The sequence below is a fragment of the Mrakia frigida genome (assembly GCF_051309035.1).
Source record: "Mrakia frigida strain ATCC 22029 unplaced genomic scaffold BDY24scaffold_3, whole genome shotgun sequence".
Lineage (NCBI taxonomy): Eukaryota > Fungi > Basidiomycota > Tremellomycetes > Cystofilobasidiales > Mrakiaceae > Mrakia > Mrakia frigida.
The window spans coordinates 15632-32359 of record NW_027481278.1 but is presented as its reverse complement, the minus strand read 5'-3'; the positions used below and the strand labels follow the sequence as shown (position 1 = coordinate 32359).

At 53.2% G+C, this 16728-nt stretch overlaps 5 protein-coding genes across 5 annotated transcripts; 1 reads left to right on the top strand and 4 right to left on the bottom strand.

Moving 5' to 3' along the window:
• Positions 1–1525: 1525 nt before the first annotated feature.
• BDY24DRAFT_376094 (NAD(P)-dependent alcohol dehydrogenase) lies at positions 1526–4626 on the bottom strand. The gene is made up of 17 exons (XM_076638632.1): positions 4410–4626; positions 4154–4264; positions 3857–3979; positions 3728–3769; positions 3586–3611; positions 3450–3456; positions 3368–3382; positions 3301–3306; positions 3016–3190; positions 2840–2914; positions 2625–2771; positions 2504–2540; positions 2391–2414; positions 2240–2319; positions 2123–2133; positions 1848–1993; positions 1526–1774 (listed from the first exon to the last, which is right to left on the bottom strand). Exons 1-17 carry the CDS (start codon positions 4525–4527, stop codon positions 1760–1762), a joined length of 1158 nt encoding a protein of 385 aa, XP_076500140.1. The 5' UTR covers positions 4528–4626; the 3' UTR covers positions 1526–1759.
• Positions 4627–4947: 321 nt separating this feature from the next.
• BDY24DRAFT_376092 (uncharacterized protein) lies at positions 4948–8344 on the top strand. Its single transcript, XM_076638631.1, has 10 exons — positions 4948–5297; positions 5383–5397; positions 5465–5505; positions 5579–5777; positions 5951–6047; positions 6261–6353; positions 6451–6701; positions 6772–6798; positions 6920–7238; positions 7382–8344. Exons 1-10 carry the CDS (start codon positions 5250–5252, stop codon positions 8023–8025), a joined length of 1734 nt encoding a protein of 577 aa, XP_076500139.1. The 5' UTR covers positions 4948–5249; the 3' UTR covers positions 8026–8344.
• An 880-nt stretch (positions 8345–9224) lies between these two features.
• Positions 9225–13670, bottom strand: BDY24DRAFT_376081 (ATP-dependent helicase). Its single transcript, XM_076638630.1, has 22 exons — positions 13377–13670; positions 13236–13289; positions 12964–13125; positions 12465–12796; positions 12247–12387; positions 12149–12180; positions 11998–12074; positions 11783–11908; positions 11511–11690; positions 11349–11428; positions 11191–11259; positions 11055–11108; positions 10857–10982; positions 10706–10795; positions 10472–10627; positions 10321–10387; positions 10172–10235; positions 10054–10096; positions 9892–9975; positions 9680–9803; positions 9475–9601; positions 9225–9394 (listed from the first exon to the last, which is right to left on the bottom strand). The coding sequence occupies exons 1-20, from the start codon at positions 13651–13653 to the stop codon at positions 9699–9701; spliced, it is 2319 nt and encodes a 772-aa protein (XP_076500138.1). The 5' UTR covers positions 13654–13670; the 3' UTR covers positions 9225–9394; positions 9475–9601; positions 9680–9698.
• A 124-nt stretch (positions 13671–13794) lies between these two features.
• Positions 13795–14734, bottom strand: BDY24DRAFT_376078 (uncharacterized protein). The gene is made up of 3 exons (XM_076638629.1): positions 14628–14734; positions 14247–14459; positions 13795–14104 (listed from the first exon to the last, which is right to left on the bottom strand). Exons 1-3 carry the CDS (start codon positions 14669–14671, stop codon positions 13888–13890), a joined length of 474 nt encoding a protein of 157 aa, XP_076500137.1. The 5' UTR covers positions 14672–14734; the 3' UTR covers positions 13795–13887.
• Positions 14735–16092: 1358 nt separating this feature from the next.
• Positions 16093–16526, bottom strand: BDY24DRAFT_411747 (uncharacterized protein; the record flags this gene model as incomplete). The annotated part of the gene is made up of 4 exons (XM_076642970.1): positions 16093–16214; positions 16327–16338; positions 16421–16437; positions 16516–16526. The coding sequence occupies 4 exons, from the start codon at positions 16524–16526 to the stop codon at positions 16093–16095; spliced, it is 162 nt and encodes a 53-aa protein (XP_076500136.1).
• Between the last annotated feature and the right edge of the window lie 202 nt (positions 16527–16728).

Genomic DNA, 16728 nt, shown 5'->3' with positions numbered 1-16728 from the left:
ACGCGTCGCCGGAACCGGATCTGAAACAAGAGGGATTAAACAAGAAACAAGAAGAAGGAAGAGAATCGAAATAGAGGAAAGATCCAAAGAGAAGGAGATAGTAAGATGAAAGCGTTCAGGGGCATGGAAGAAGTCAAATTGAAAGGAAGAGAGAGACGGAGACGCGTTGGGCCGTCGAGGCGAGAAGACTGCCACTGTTGAAGCTAGGGACGGAGCTTGTAGTCAAATTTGAGAGTAGTCTTTGAGAAGGAGTAGATGAAGCTCTTAATGATTATTTTGTGGTTGCTAGGCTCCGAGCTAAAGTGAGTCGCAGTCTGAGCGCAACGTCAAAACATAGGCCATCTCTCCCACGCCTCCAAAGCGCTGGAACTTCTCTTCTCCTGTTTCTGACTTTCATTATCTCGGAACTGTCCCACAAACACTCCGCCTCGTGAACGGCAATGAAGCAGTAGAAGGAGCGGAGCGAAGGAAACGCCCGTCGTCCGATCTTGGACGCGTCGGAGCGAGAGGTCGAGAGAGACACTCGTTCGGGTTTAGCAGTCCTTCTTGTGACACTTCCAGTTTGACTTCTTGGATCCTGGTCTTGCTAGAGTCTTGTGGTAGAACGAGGAGGCGAGAGGGTCGAGGAGTGGGAAATGATGGGCGGAGGAGAGGTGAGGAGGAGGGAGGGTGAACGTGAGGAGCGTCGACTCTTCTTGAACCGCTTCTGGTGCGATCCGCGGTCGGAAGCTAGAAGCATGATGTTCTCGTAGAGTTTTTTTTCAAGCTGAGAGTAGTGAAAGGTGTTTGAGTGAAAGTCATGAGCAAGAGAGGGTTTTTTGCCACTCGCAACGAGCATTCTACGACGCATCGTGAGCTTGGAGGCAACCCTCAGTAGAATCAGGACCATATCAGGTCTTCCTCCCTCTTTTTCTCCCTCTTCCTTGGTCTCAGGTCATCAGGGACGGGATTGAAAACTGACGCGTCGCAGTCGTTGAATGAAAGGACTCACACGGTCGCACCTCCGAAATGGTAACAGTGACTGATCAGCAGCCATGTCATCTTTATACCTCAGCCTCAAGTTCCGGTGAGAGAACACCAGATAAACCACCAGCCTTCTCGGAGCTGTCTTACGATAATCGCGACGCGTCGACTCCCTCCTCGCTCCTTCTCGCCTTGTGAGGATTGAGCGTAGGGAAAGGTCTCGAGAGTTCAGGAGGGATCAGCAGATGGTTCGTGGGACTATCAGGTGCTTGCGAGAAGAGAAGGAGGTGTGAATCCAAAGGTGTGTCAAGATAGAGGTCAAGGGAAAGGAGGCAGAAGGCCTCCTTTTATAGGAAACGAGAGGGTTCGGGCTCGGGCATCGAAACCCAGAGCTCGGGCAGTAACCAGTAACTAGAAACGTGTAGAAAGCAATAGAACGAGCTAGAAGGAAGAGATAGAAGTGGAGGTAGAGAAAGGAGGCCGAGCAAGGCTCGGTCGAGTTGAGAGAGAGACGCGACGCGTCGAGCGACCGGGCTCAGCTTCTTAAGGAACGCCTGAGAGAACACGAGATAAAGAGAGAAGAGTAAAGATAGTGAAAGGTAAGTATAGGGAAGAGGTAGAGAGCTAGTAAGGGGAAGGGAAGGAGCAAGGGTCATTCCCTGACACGCCTCCAGTTTCGCTTCGTTTGAACGCAGCACACACTCTCCTTTCTTTCCAACTCTCTTTCCCTTTCATCAGTTGTCTAAAGCAATCTTGGATTCTTCTAAGATTACACGAGTTGAGCAACCGACCCTTCTCACGCATCGATGATCTACGTGAAAGGGAAACGAAACGAGAAGTTCGTCAGCATTTTGATACTACTTCAAGCCTCAATTTCCACTCACTTGGCATTTGATGGCGCCCTGGCTGGGATCGACCGCGACATGGAACGCTTCGACGGCCTTGTCAAGGGAGAATCGATGAGTAACGAGACTTTTGAGGTTGATGAGACCGGAGGAGACGAGTCGGATGGCCTTGGGATATTGGTTGGCTGTATTTGACAGGAAGGGGAGGGTAGGGAAGGGGGGAGGCGACGAGGGGAGGGAGGAAACGAGATCAGACGCGTCAAGGAGAGAAACGCAACGAGGCTACGGGGAGAAAAAGAGAGAGGTTAACGAACCGTATCGGTATCTAGACAGCACAGAAGAGCGAGCAAAGAGAGATAGAAGCGGTGTGGATCCAGTCAGCAGGAATATCGAGCGGGGAATAACGAGAGAAGGAGCAGCGGAAGACTTACTGGAACTTGAGGTCAATCTCGAACGCGGAGAGATGTCCGAAGGGCATCTCCTGAGTTGAGGGACCGACGCCGATGACGAACTGAAGAGAATAACATAACGTTAAATTAAACTGGGTAGGTTGAACAGGGCAAGAAGGAAAGGCGAACTCACGACGGTCGAACCAAACTTGACGGACTGCAGGAGGGAAAGACACGCGATGCGAAGAAAGAGAACCGCATCAGCGGGGTTTGAATACTGAAACTCGCAAGGAGACTGATACTCACAAAGATAGCACTCCAGATAGACGACTTGACTCCAGTGCTGTAGGTTTGAGAGAAAGACGCGTCAGAACCCGTTCGTCGACCCACCTCTTCCTCCATCCTTCAAATCATAACCGAGACTCACCACTCCAACGCCAAAGACAGCTCGATTCCCCCAGCAGCCTCCTTGATCTTCTTGGCGATATCAAGCGGCTCAACACCTCGCTCGATGAGAACGGTTTGAACGGAGGGGACGAGGGTTCGAGCGAAATCCAGTCGGCTCTGGGAGATGCTGCGAATCGAGAAGGGTAGAAGATCAGTTATTGAAGGGGAGAAGAAAGAGATAAAGCTTCAACTGACTCAGTGATAACGATTGGGCAAGCTCCAGCAGCGTGAGCCGCGGACAGAGTGACGAGTCCGATGGGTCCGGCTCCGCTGAAGAGAAGAGGGATGCAGATCGTTTCAGCATTCTCGCTACCGATTCCGGCTCCAGAAGTCCTAGTCTTGTCTGGGATGTGAAAGGAAGGGACACTCACCAAATGACCAAGGGATCTCCCAACCTCAATCCACTCCTCTCGATCCCAGCCAAAGCGACCGCTAGAGGTTCGAGGAGAGCTCCTTCCTCGTAGGTGATGCTGGGAGGGAGTCTATGAAGCCAGCTGGAGGGGTGGAGATGGTATCGAGTAAGGGTTCCGTGGTAAGGAGGGGTCGCTGAAGGCGAAAGAGGGAAGACGACGCGTCGGTCAACGAACTGAGAGGAAGCGCGAACGTGAGTGAGGGTAAACGAGGAAAGGGGACTAACAGAAGACTGCGAGATGCAAAGAAGAAAGCATGGGAATTTGTCAGAGACGGAAGAGAGTCGAGGGGAAACAAAGGGAGGGGACGAACAGACGACGTCGGGACCTGGAAGAGGAAGAGCAAGGTCAGCTTCGTCTCGTCCGGTCTCTCTCGACGAGAAGAAAAGACGTACAGGCATTCTGTAAAGACGACGCGGCGAGCGAAGAAAGAAAGAGACAGTTCCGTCAAGTCAATTCTGTTGGGCGACGCGTCTCTTGCGGTCCGATACGCGAAGCAGCGAAAAAAGGAGGAAGGAAGGGGAGACGTACGTATCTTCCCGAGCGACAGAATTCGCCTGAGAGGAGTAGAAGAGGTGTAGCGGATGAGAGAGGGGAGAGAGGCGAGGAAGAAGGAATGATCAGTTCTCTTCGTTGTATGCTCGAACCAAAGACAACGAGGGAAGAAACGAACAGTTTTCACAAGGCACCCCAGCTTCGATAGCTACTCTATCTCCTACCAAACCCAGCCACCCGAAAACAGCTCTGTCAGCTCGAGCTTGAACCGGACGAATGAGAAAAGCAAAAGACGTCGACGACTCACCGACTTTCCACGCCTCCACCCCCTCCCCGACTTGAAAGACCTCTCCAGCACTCTCGTGTCCAGATCCACACTCATCCGTGACGATCATGGTGTCCCCAATTCGACCGTGCTTCCAGAAGTGGCCTTGAAGTTGAGCGGGACGGAGAGGAAGGTGAAGAAGAAAAGGAGGAGGAGGAAAGGGATTTGGTTTGGTGAGCTCGACGTTTTTGCCTTCGATCCGGTTTGCTCGATGGCCCTCTCCCCTCTTTCTCGACCCCGGACGTCGAGAAGAGGTTAACAAGAAACGAAACTACTCACAATCACTCCCACAAATCCCAGTAGCTCGAACTCGAACGACGACCTGCCCAGGACCAGCTTGAGGGACGGGTTTTTGAACGAGGTGGATTTCCTTCTTTTCGTTGTAGAAACCTGCAAAGTACAAAGCGACGAGCAAGAAGATGTGGAGACGAGACAAAGCATGGTCAGCTTTAACCTCAGGGAAGGTTTGACCGCGTGGAAGCGAGCTGAGAGGGCGTTGGAGGCCAGCAGAAGACGAGAAGAAGGACGAACGAACAGGCGAGGTTGATCTCTTCGTCCAGAGGAATCGTCTCTCCCTCCTTGAAGACTTTGAAGACTGGATCGTCGAGGACGATGCGAGGATTGTAGAGCGTCTGGTTCGATGTGGTGGCCATGATTGGTTTGCGAGTGAGTGGGCGTTGGGGGAGAGAGAGGAAGAAAAAAGAGCGAAGGAGGAGACCGACGATGTTGAGCTTGACCGACTATCCGCCGGTCCAACAGCCTGATTGGGAAAGAAAGGGTAGAATCGGGGAGAAAAATGCCTCCGGGTGACTGGTGGCTAGAGAGTTAGGGAAAGCGGAAGTTAGTGGTGGAGCGAAAGATGCGTGGGAAGTGAAGGAGAAAGAAAAGAAAGAAGAAAGGCGCGTCGTGAATGGTCGATCGTCAGCCACGACGCGCTGAGCTCTGTATCCCTCCTGTTCCCGCTGTCTCCCAGATCTAGAAATGAAAACAGCTTCCAGAGATGAAGATGATTTATTTCGTTGTCTTCAAAACTTGATTTCGGTCTCTGTTGATTTCTACCCCTTGCTCCCTTTGTCTCCTGCGCAACCCTTGAAACTCCATTGCCCTCTCCTCTCTCCTCTCCAACTCCATCCTGCTCTCTTCAGTCCATCCAGCAGCTTCCCTCTCCTTTCTCTTCGCTTCTTCTTCGCCGGTCGAAGTCGACCTCCTCCCCTCTTGACTCGTGGACGTCCTCTACAGTCGCTCTCCCTCGTCCTCTCACGCTCCCTCCTCCTCTCGACAACAACTCAGACGATCCTCCCGTCCAGCCTCCCCTCTCTTCCTCTCGCCTCTCTCTCCTCGATAGTCCAGCTCCCCTCAGTTTTCACCTTTCAGGATGTGCTGTAATGCTAAATGGAAGAGGGAGATCGTACCGGATCACAAGGTGAGTGAGCGTTGAAGAGAGAAAGAAGGGAAGGGAAAGGACGAACGAGCTGACCTTTTTCCTTCCTTCCTTGTCCGTCGTCCAGTTCGACTTCCTCAACGTGAGCACTTCTCCCCCTCTATATCGGCTTCTCTTCTCTGGTTGACTTTTCTTGCTCTCCTTTCCAGGTCCAAGAATACCACTCCACAACCTTCTTCACTCGACTCAGGTCAGCCCACTTCCTCCCCTTCCCCTCCGTCGCTCGAGCTCATCTCTTCCCTCTCCTGCTTCTCCTCCCTCAGATACGTCTGGCTCTACATCATGGTCCTCATCACCGTCGGAGTCTACTGCGCTAATATCTACACCGCCGTCACCATGCTCGTCGCCGATGGTTGGCAGAACTCGATCTTCGGAAAGTGCGTTGAAGAGTGCGCCGTCAAGATCTCTGTAGACGTCGGAAAGTGGATCTTTGTGGGATGCATCATCTTCTCCTTCCTGCTAGTGAGTTACCTCAACTTGTTATCGTTGGTTTCGGAGGTTGAGGGTGACGGAAGAAGGCTTGAGGGAGCAGACGGAAGGGAAGGGCAGGAGGGACGAGCTCGCCTGGATCGACGAGCCCTTCTCGTTTCGTTCAGAAGAGTTGAAGCTGAAACATTTCGTCTTCGCTGCTACAGCTTGGATACGAGACACACAAGGCCAGGAAGGTCGTCGCCAGTCGAGATATCTCGTACGCTTTCACCAACGTCATGGCCAACGGATACTACTCTCTTCGTTCGTCTCCTCTTCCCCTCTCCCTTCCTCGGCGCGTCGCTCGAGCCTGTACCGGACGACGGGGATGGAGAGGTGGACGGGTTCGTGGCAGGCACGAGCAGGCAGAGACCGGGGAGTTCGAGTAGTGGGAGTTCTCCCCTCCCGTCGAACCCACGCTCAGGCCATTGACGTCGATTCCTTTCTGTCCGCGTGCACGTCTGATGGTACTTCTAGGATCCTACCCTCACTTCTGCTTCTTCTGCCAAATCAACAACTCGACCAAGAAGACCGACGACTTTGCTTTCTTCATTTTCTTCACGTTCAAAGGTACGTCCCGTCCCGCCTCGTAGACTTTTTAATCCTGTGCGCGCCCTTCTTCGTTTTGATGCTGACCCTCTCCCTCACCTCGTTCCTCCTCTCGCAGGATGGAAGCACCTCCTCCTCGCCGACGCTCCTCGACAGGTGATCTCCGCTCTCACCCTATATTCATTTTTGAAAGCCAACAACTTCCAAACCGACGACCTCTCAGACTACTACGAAGGAAACTGGGTCACTGCTACTCTTCTGGTCTCCATGATTTTCACCGTCATCGTCTTCGCCGCCGACATGGTCCTTCTCGTCTCCGCTGCGATCCTCTACGTCCCTCTCCTCTGCTACATTCAAGGGAACTTAAAGGTGAGTAGTACAGCTCGACAGCGAGAAGAGGATGATCGAGACTGAATCTGGTCTCACTCTGATTTCCTAGGAGTACTGCTGCCACAAGATCGACAAGGTGCGTCTCTTTTCCCGTCTCGACGCGAAGCTCGTCGTTCCCTACTCCCTTTCTTCGAAGCAGCTCATCTGACCGTGGTCTCTCTCTGTTCTCTCCTTTAACCCCCTCTTCTCCACCGCAGCGAATCGCCGAGCTCATCAAGCGAAAGCAACGTCAACGAATCGCTCGAAACGCCGCCATGGAGAAACGACTCGCAGCTAAGAACGGAACCTCGCCTGCTTCTGGAGGCCAAGGGAGCTACACTCATCAACCTACGCTCCCGAACGTCTCTCTCGACGAGGAGGATGAGGATATGAGCAAGCCGTTCGGGGCTAGAGGAGCGGAGTTCGATGGGGCTGGAGGAGCGTACGGTGGAGGAAGGGCTGGAGGACGAGGAGGAGATCAGGACGAGAAGTATTGGGCTCCCGATATGCCTCCAGGTGCTGAGGATTATCACGGTTGTAAGTTCCTCGATTCCATTATATCTTGCTTCGATCCTTGTCGACTGAACCTTTTGACCACTAGATCGTTACTATCGCTGATCCTTCTTTTCATCGTCGCGTGTCCTCCGTTCTCCTTTTATTTCTCTCGTCCCCTCCTCCAGATGGTCCTCCTCCCATGCCGATGTATCAAGCTTCCCCCGCGGCATCCTCCTACCAACCTCCTTCTCGAAACCCTTCTTACCCACTCCACTCCCAACTTCCTCTTCAACAACAACGGCTCCCAGACTCCTACGCGTCCTCCTCCACTCTCGGCTCGTACGACCTCCACCAACCTCCTCTCGACTACAACAACAACAATCAAAGCAACTACTACCCTCAACAGTCCTCCAACAACCCATACCCTTCCTCCCAGGACCAACTCCAGCAGCAGCACGACCTCACTCGATCCTACTCCCCTTCCCAATCCCTCTACACCTCTCCTCCTCCTCCCCAACAGCCGCTCGACTACTACTCCAACGACGTGTCGGGTCAACATAGGAGGAACCTCACTCAAGAATCCCTCACCAGCAGCGAGAACGGAGGAGCTATGGTTTACGCCAGTGAGCAGGGAGGAGTCGCTGGTATGGCGAGAACGAGGGAGGAGGAGAGGTACTACGCTTCGCCGCCGCCGAGAGGCGGAAGTATGTACGCTCTGGACTCGGACGCGGTCGCCGGAGGATCAGGAGGAGGTCAGCAGCAACGTCAACAGTCGTCGACGGAGGGTCAAGGCTACCCAGCGGACTACAAAGCGTTATATCGACCTTAGTTGCTGGTCGACGCGTTTTTCGAGGCTCGGTTCGTTTCCCTTTTGTGCTTTTTGTTGCTTTCTCTTCCCACCTGCTCTCGCTCGCTTCGTCTTGGACTTTCGATCGTTTCTCCCTCTCGTCGATGCTACTTTGCATACCTCCCTCCTTTTGCTATACCTTTGCGATCTCTTCGCCTTTTCGTCCCTCGCTCCTCTTCGTCTTCGTCTCGTCCCGATTCTCTCAGCCTTTTTTTCCCGATCTGCTTCGTTCCTTCTTGGCTAAGTCCCTCACTATATAAGTAGAGTAGATACAAAGGCTGGACAACGTCTTTCTTCTCGAGTGAAGCGGAGGTAAGAGAACGCAGGTGAATAGGCGAAGCGACGACGAGGGCTGAATCGAGGGGAGAGATCGCTGGTCGCTCTCGCAGGGACGCCGTTTGTTTCTCGAATTGAAGGCTCGTCGAAAGAGTCAGCGAAGGGCTCAAGAAAAATTCTCACCTGCCGAAAAGGATGACGGAAGGCCCTATACGGCTTCGCAAGGAGATCGTCGAGCTCAACTCTTCCTCCCTTCCCTTCGACTCCCACCTCCCTCTTCTCTCCTCACCTTTCCATCATGTCCTCTCCCTCCTCCACCCCTGGCTTCGCCATCCTCCAAAACCACTACCACCAAGGCAGCGACGACCGAACCCTCGCGTCCTCCTCCATCCTCGGAGTCTACCCTTCCCTCTCCCTCGCAAACCACCAAGCTTGGATGTCTTCCGAGAGACCGTCTCTGACGCCAACTGCACCGCTTGGGACGGCGAGAGTCGGAGGGGGTGAGGGATCAGAGGGGAGCCTTGACGGGAGGAGCGAAGGGAGGGTGGGCGTTCATGGCGAACGATGAGGAGAACAGCGTCGGGTTGGAGATAGTGGTCATGGAGACAAAGGTCTTTGGAGCAGCGGTAGAGGTCAGTTTGGGCAGGAACGGGGAGGGAGGGAGGGAGAGAGAGGGGAGGAGGGGAAGGTGAGCTCGAGCTCATCTTTGTTTCTATCTCTTCTTCCTTCGCTGCTTTTTTTCAGGCTAGCGAGACCACCGAAGAGGAAGCTAGGAAGGACGAAGATGGAGAGAAGGACGACGGCGACGACGAGGAGGAGACCAAGGAGGGAGCTGCCACCAAGAAGAGGAAGATCTGAAGAGTCAGCTCTTCAGTCTGGTGTTTTTCACAGTTTCTATGCTTCTACTGCATTGGTCATCGTATATAGGAGTCATTAATATCCAGTCACTATCTACGGCTTCTGTGTCTTCGAACGGTTGAACCCTGACATGTCGAATCACGACGTCGTCCATCGACGAACGCGTCGAGTCGTTCGAGAATCCTGCGGGAAGGCATGTAGCGGATGGCGAATTCCGCTTTGAAGAGTGAAGAGGAAGAAAAGTTCGGGATCAGAAAGGGAATCGAGAGGAGGAGAGTGAACCCAAACGAAGCTCACCTCGTCGAGCTTGAGGTCGACTCCTTTCGAGAACGTCTCTGAGAGCTTCCAACAGGGAGGTTGACGATGAGGAGTTCGGCAGTCCTTGTCGAGATTAATAGCGAGGGTAGGTTTATCCGAAGAGTCACTAGAAATGAACACCGGCAAAAGAGAGGCAGTCAGTACGAGATCGAGAAAGGAGGACGAGAGGTCGCCCACGACTCACCTTCGAAAGCCGACGTCTTTCACCCACCGTTCTTGTTGGCCAACAGCTTTCTCTCCCAGAATTGCGCAAGAGGGACCATGTACGCACGATGATCCTTTCTGAACTGACGAATCGTCGTCGGTGCCTAGGAAGACGCGCAAAGGGCGAGGGAGAGAGTCAGCTTCGAGAACCACAGGCTCGTTTCCGCTTCCCTAACTGAGATGAGCACTCACCCAATCCCCAGTAGGTAGGAAAGGAGAGGGCTGTATGATCCTAGATCCCGATTTATCGTAGTCAAAGTGAGGCCGCGAGAGGTACTGAACGAGCACAGATTAGAGAGAGGTCAGATGAGGGTGAAAGGCGAAGATCGTTTCGTAGGGTGTTCAAAGTCTCACCAGGAGAGATTTGGCTCGAGTAGCACCGACGTAGAGGAGACGACTGGTTGATGAAGGAAGGATTGAAGGGACGTCAGCGGGATGTTCGAACGACGGACGCGCTGAGAGGGAGACGAACCGCTGTTCCTCCATCTCCTCTTCCGTCTCCGTCGAGCGAGAATGGGGATACGTTCCGTGATAGACTGAAAGTAGCGAAGAAAAATCCCGCGAGGTCAGATTCGCTGCCTTTTGCTCGTTGGAAGGGGAAAGTAAACGCAAGGAGCTCGCCGGAGGGAAGGAAAACGACGTCGTACTCCAGTCCTTTCGCAGCGTGAACGGTCGACAGAGTGACTTTCTACAAAACGGAGAGAATAAGATCAGCGTTGGAAACAAACGAGGATGTTCGGTAAGCAAAGAAAAAAGAGAGGGAGGGACGAACAGGATCCGAGTCGATGAAGTCTGCGCTTCCGCCCGACACTTTGATTGACGAGATTTCTTGAAGGAAGAGATCCAGAGGAAAGGTCGCAGGGAGTCCATCCTTCTCCGATGAGTCGTCGTTGATTTCACGTTGAACCACATGGTTGGAGAGCTTCAGCTGTGACGGGCAAAGATCGAGAGCGAAGAGGTGATCAGAGACTCGAGGGGCAACTCGAAGCGAGCAGACGAGACTCACTAGTTGATCCAAGCTCTTATCGATCCCGAGATTCGGTTCAGGCCAGAGCGAAGATTTGATCAAGTCGATCAGAAAGGAAAGCGGCTGTCCCTGAAAGAAGAAGCGAGACGAGGTCAGCTCGACGAGAGCGAGGAGACGGTGATCGACGAACTTCAGAATGAGCGTGTCGCAACTTCTCAACGACGTTGATGATCTCCGTGATAGCCGCCTCTTTCCTGGGCTTACGGTTGACGAAAACGTTGGTGACCCTGCGGCTGAAGATTTGCGAAATGGGAAGCTGACAGAAGAGGAAAGAAAAGACAAGTCAGTCGGAAGGAGAAAAATCTAACGCAACGGCGATGCTGCTGACCTGAGGCGGCTTATCGTTAGGATACTGGATCAAAAGGATGTCTTGAAAAGCTAGCTGAAGGGAGAGAAGAAGCAAGGAACGAGAACGGTGAAGGTCAGCTCGGTTCGAAGGGAGAGGTTTTCGGTAAATTGCTCACAATCGAGTCCATTTCCAGAGCTAGGGTCAAGTAGGCGACAGCAAGGCGGATCTCCTCCTTCTTAAAGAACTGGATAAGACCGGAAGAACCCAGAGAGACGTTCAGCAAAAAGGTCTCTCGACGAAGGGTCGATCGAACTCAGAAGCGGTTTGACTCACGCGATTCCCTGCCACTCGATGAGGAATACCCTTCTTGATGAGCTCCAACTCGAAGATGTTGATCTGAGATCCTTGGCGACCTGAGAACCGACGCCGAATCCGAAGAAGCGAGTCGGTCAGTCTAAGGCGGGAGAGAACTTCGCTCGTTGGGACGACACTCACACAAAACAGCGAAACTATCCCACTCGTGTACCCTCTGCTCCCTTCTTTCGCACCCCCTCAGTTCCAAGATATCCCTGACGACACCAGCAGCCTCCACCTTGAAGTCGTCGTATTCCCGAAGAATGACGGGGTGCGCTCGAGGGAAAGTCGGCGTACTTGTGCGAGGGATCCGAGATGAGGCTGTAAAGGAAGACGAGAAGAACGAGGTGAGATTCAGAGAGCAGGACAAAGCGAGCGCGTGACTGAAACGTGAAACTTGTAGCAGGACTCACCTCCTGCGACGATTGCAGCCCCGTACTCGACGATGTCCGCCGTTGAACGAAAGTTGTGAGTGAGAGAGAGGCCTCTTGGGTTCCGAGGAGCGAGAATCTTGGAGAGTTGAGCGAAGTTGTCGGATCCTAGGCAGGAAGAAAAAGGCACGAAGAGGACAAGACGGTCAGGCTCGGTTGAAACTGTCGAGACGGAAGCGAGAGACGACGCGACTCACTCGCACCCTGGAACGAGTAGATCGCCTGATCAGGATCCCCGACGGCAGTGAAACTCTTAGCGTTCTTAACGAGTTGTCTGAAAAGAAGGAGAGAGTGAAAGTAGAGGGACATCAGTGATGGAGAGGAAGAGGCTGAGACGCGTCGACTCACTGAATGAACTCGAACTGAACGACGTTGCTGTCCTAGAAACAAAAAAGGGAAGTTCGTCAGCGAGAGCGACACACGAAGCAGAAGATCGCTGATCTCACCTGAAGCTCGTCGACGAAGAGGTGCTGAACCGATTCAGCGACGTGAGGCATCCTCTCCACGAGAAGAACAGTTTTGAGAACGAGGTCGTCAAGGTCCACTGAGTTCAACCCTTGGAGTCGGTTTTCGTATTCTTCGTAAACCTGCAGAGGTATAATGAGCATGTGCATCAGTAACGGTAGCGTCTTCGCTACCCTTTCGAGGCGGAGCGACGACTCACCTTAGCAGAATAGTCGATGAAAAGAAGCTCGTCGATGCGATCCCAAACCACAGTCCGCTCCTCCGCCGCGTCCAAAGCCATCATCCCTGAGCTCTGCCCCAGACGCTTTGCTGTCGAAATAGCGTCTCGGATTGCCTCAAACTCTGAGAGGTATTGGAATCGTTCGAGGGGTGGTAGGTAGAGTGGGGAGTTTTCATCGTCGATCTGGGATTTGACGATGTCGACGACCATCTTGGAAGCTTCCTCCGGGTCTAGCACAGTGAAGTTGGGTGTGCGATCGATGTGACGAGAGTTCCGGCGAAGGATGCGAGAGCCGACGGTGTGGAAGGTACCTGGATGCGAAAGGAGAACGCGTCGGTCAGCGAGGGTCTTCCTCAGGTCGTCGAAGAGCAGCGACTTCGCCCTCCGAGAAAGTTTTAGAGCAGAAGATATAAAAGCCAGCTAGCTTTAGGTAGCCACAAAGGGAGTGGAATCTATCTCAAGAGACGCGGGGACTCACCGAGTTGAAGTTGATCCGCGTCCTTTCCTATCAGCTCCTCCAACCTCGTCTTAAGCTCGACAGCCGCCTTCCTAGAGAACGAAAGAACTCCAATCGATCCAGGATCGATGCCGAGGTCATTGACGAAGTGAGCTATCCGAAGAGCGAGGACGTGGGTCTTTCCTGTAATAGGACGGGCGAAGAGGAAAGGTAGGAAGGGAGAAGGTGAGCTCGACGAGTTTGGACGACGCACCACGAGGAGAAAAGGAAGGAAGGGAGGAAAGAAATCGAACCTGTCCCTGGACCAGCCTGAATGATAAGAGGGATAGAAAGGTCTGAGATGATAGCTGGAAGAGAGAGAGACCAAAGAGGAGGCGTCAGAGTCGGGGAGGCGAAGAAGAAGAAGGCGGCGAGGAGAAGAAAACGAAGCTGACCTGCATGTTGCTCCTCGGTCACCTTCTGACCTAGAACGTCGACGAAACGGAGCTTAGGGGACTTGGTAGTAGAAGCCAGGGAGACGCTGACGGGATTGCGTGCCGAGGAGAGGTCTACGAGGGTGGACGAGAAGAGGGTAGAGGAGGCAGGAGGAAGGGTCGATTCGAAGCTTTTGCTGGTCGTGGAGAGTTGATACGAGAGGGCAGGAGCGATGGTTCTGAGCGGAAGAAGGCGATTGACGGCGATCTTGAAAGCCCAACCTACACGTTGGAGCATCCGCCGAAAAGCGTGGAGGTGGAAGTTGAAGGAGAAGAAGGAAGGAGCGCGAGAGCTCAACATTCGAGAGCACGCGTCGTCAAGGTCGATCGGAGAAGCCGAGAAACTTTGCGATCTCGATGAAAGAACCTCAAGGTATCCTTCTTTCGAACCCTGCACCTTGTAAGTAAGTGCGTTACGGTCATCAAGATCCTTCGTCAAGTCCATCGACCGTTCCTCCCTCCTCCTCTCCTCTCAATCGTGCAGCGTCCACCAAGCTCTCACTCTCCTCGTAAAATCCTGCCAGGGTGTGGGTGGGAGCTTCTCCTTCTCCTGAATCGACCACTGCTTCTCCCTCATCTTCTGAAGAATCTCCTTGACAGGCTCGAGCGATCCCGTCGCGACTTCGTTCGTATGCCAGGAGACGACGAGGGGAGGAGCGATGTTGACCGTCGAGGCAGGAGTAAAGTGACTGAGCATTCGAAAAAAAAGAGGAGTGATCCCAAGTAAGAACGAGAGACGATGTCAGCTATGAGTAGGATTCTCTGCCTCAGGAGCTAAAAAGGAGGGAGACAAGGAGAGGGAGGGAGAAGGAAGGAGACGGTCGAGCTCACGTTCCGTTCTTTGCTGCTCGTTCAGCTCCATCCTGATTCTGGTATCCTATGACAGCGTCGATGACTCTTCGTTGGTCCATGGTCATCCCTGTCGGAGGTTCGATCACGTCGAGATCGAATGCGACCGGACGAGGGTTGGTCTCCCTGTCGTAAAGTTGAGCTTGACGGAGGAGGATCATGGCAGAGAACGAGATGTCGGCTGAAGGATTGTGGCTGAGGATCGAAGAAGGAAAGTAGAAAGGAAGGCGGTAGGATCATCGAATGGCGAGTCGTAGGGGAGAAGAGTGAGCGATAGGGAGAGAAAGGAAGGGGGGCATCAGCAAAGGGAGGGAGGGAGGGAGGACGTCGACGTCGAGAGACAGAAGGTGAAGAAGGACTCACAAGAGAGTGATCACATTCCTTGGTTTCGGCCACGAGATAGGCATGGTGAAGAGTCGAGTTCGGGATGGTTTGGTGGTGGAAAGAAGAAGGGAGGTGAGGTGAGCGTTGGAAGACAGAAGGGAAAGGAGAGGAGGAAAAGGAAGGTCAGCTCGCTCGGTTTCGAGCTCACTCAAACCGTCGCCATCTCTCCTCCCCCCTTTTTTCGCAGATCGTCCAGCATCGATCCTGTATAAATCAACACCCTACCCGAGGTCTTCAGCTACTCAAGGAAATGGCGTAAGTCTCGAAATCGATCTCTCAGCGGACGAGAGCTTCAAGCTGACGAGCTGGCCCCGACTCCCCACCCTGCCCTCTCTTCCTCTTGCAGAACTCTTCTCCCTTTCTATATCCAGCATCTCCTAGGTTCGGAGCTTACAGCATAAAGCACGACCTTCGATCGAGGCACAACACCGAATCTCGCTTGCCTCGCCCTCGTCAACAAAGCCTTCAGAGTTGAGCCTGTCCTCATCCCCTTCTCTCCTCTCCATCCCCTTTCTGACTTCGCTTCGCCTCCCTCTTGCAGTAGGAAAGCGTCGATCCTCTCCTCTCATCTACCCCGGTCTTTCGTGCTCTTTGCATCGTGGAGAGCAGAAGCTCGTCAAAGACGCTGTTTCGTCGAGCTCCTCGAGACCGACCCATCCCGCTCGACTTCCTTCAATCCTCCCTCTCCATCGCTTCCCAGGTCTTTCTTCATAAAGTCCTCACCTGGAATCGAAGTTTATCTACTTTCTGCACGGAATTCCGATGCCCTTGCCCAATCAGGTTCGCTCCTCGTCAATTGCACTTTGACGGACGCGTCTCATCCCTCGTCGCTCCTTTCTTCATCGCTCTGCAAGGTAAGGGGGTTTTATTTCTCCGTTTCTTTCTTAAATATTACACGTAAGAAATAAATCCTTGTTTTCCTCTCTTCAGATCGTGACTGGTTAACGCATTTCCTCAACCTCGACGGAGCGTTCTCCCTCTTCGAACGTCCGTGTTCCCGTGAGTCAAGCGTTTCCCTTTCCGACTCTGAGAGCGCATTCGAAATGGTGACCTCAATTCTTCCTCGCCCTGTTATCTTCGCTAGGCGTCGTCGAGGTCACCCTTCTCTTTCGAGAGGAAACGAGACGCGTTGACCCCCCCTCCGGATTCGCTCTCGACTTTTCCATTCTCTCTCTCGCGTAGCTTCTCTGAGATCTATGGTCAACTTACCTCCCTCGAATCTCACGGTCTTTGAGAGATGCAAGAAAGGACCGAGCAGTGGGTGGTGAAGCGAACGAACGAAGGACGAGGAACTGGGAAATCGAAGAAAAAGCTGTATCGAGGAGAGCGAGAGAAAGTCAGGATCAGCTCATCGTGTGAAGCGGGCACTCGAGACGAGAAGACTGAGACAGCTGAGGACCGACTTACGACGACCAGTCTAGTGACGAGACCCACTTCTCTCTCTTCAGTCGACCCTCCTCCAAAGAGACGTCGACGTCGACCGACGATAGCCAATCTCATCCGAGGTGAAGAGTTCGATTAAGATGGCGGACATGGATGGAGGCTTTGATACAACGGAACCGAGAGCTGAAGGAGGATCACGAAGGACAGACGGGAGGAGAACGACGCGTCGAAGTCAGCGATCTGTTTCGAGTATGGTGTATTCAGAGACCTTGAGCTGGTGAGGATCGAGACTCACAAGTCGAGAAGCCTACAATAGCCACCATGGTCTACTCCGTAGGGTCATGGTTTGGTAGCTTTCGAAACGAGCGTCGACGAAGACAAAGACGAACTGCGAGAGAGAGCGGGTCTGGAAGAACGCAACGCGGTAGACAAGATATCAGCTCGAGAAGATGCTGTGGAAGGTCTTCAAAAGAAGACAGCTCACCTCAAAGCCATAATCTGGAGCTCTCCTCACGGTCAAAAAGCTTCAAATTCAGCTTCGAAGCGGCGACGACCTGAACGATCCTTGCCGAGGACGAGTGGGAAGGGAACATCTGGCGGAGCTATATCTGTGAGAAGAGTGGGTGATAGTTATCAGCTCATGCGTGAACTGAGAGAACCCGCAACAGTTTTCGAAAGAAGAAGGACAAAGTGGACT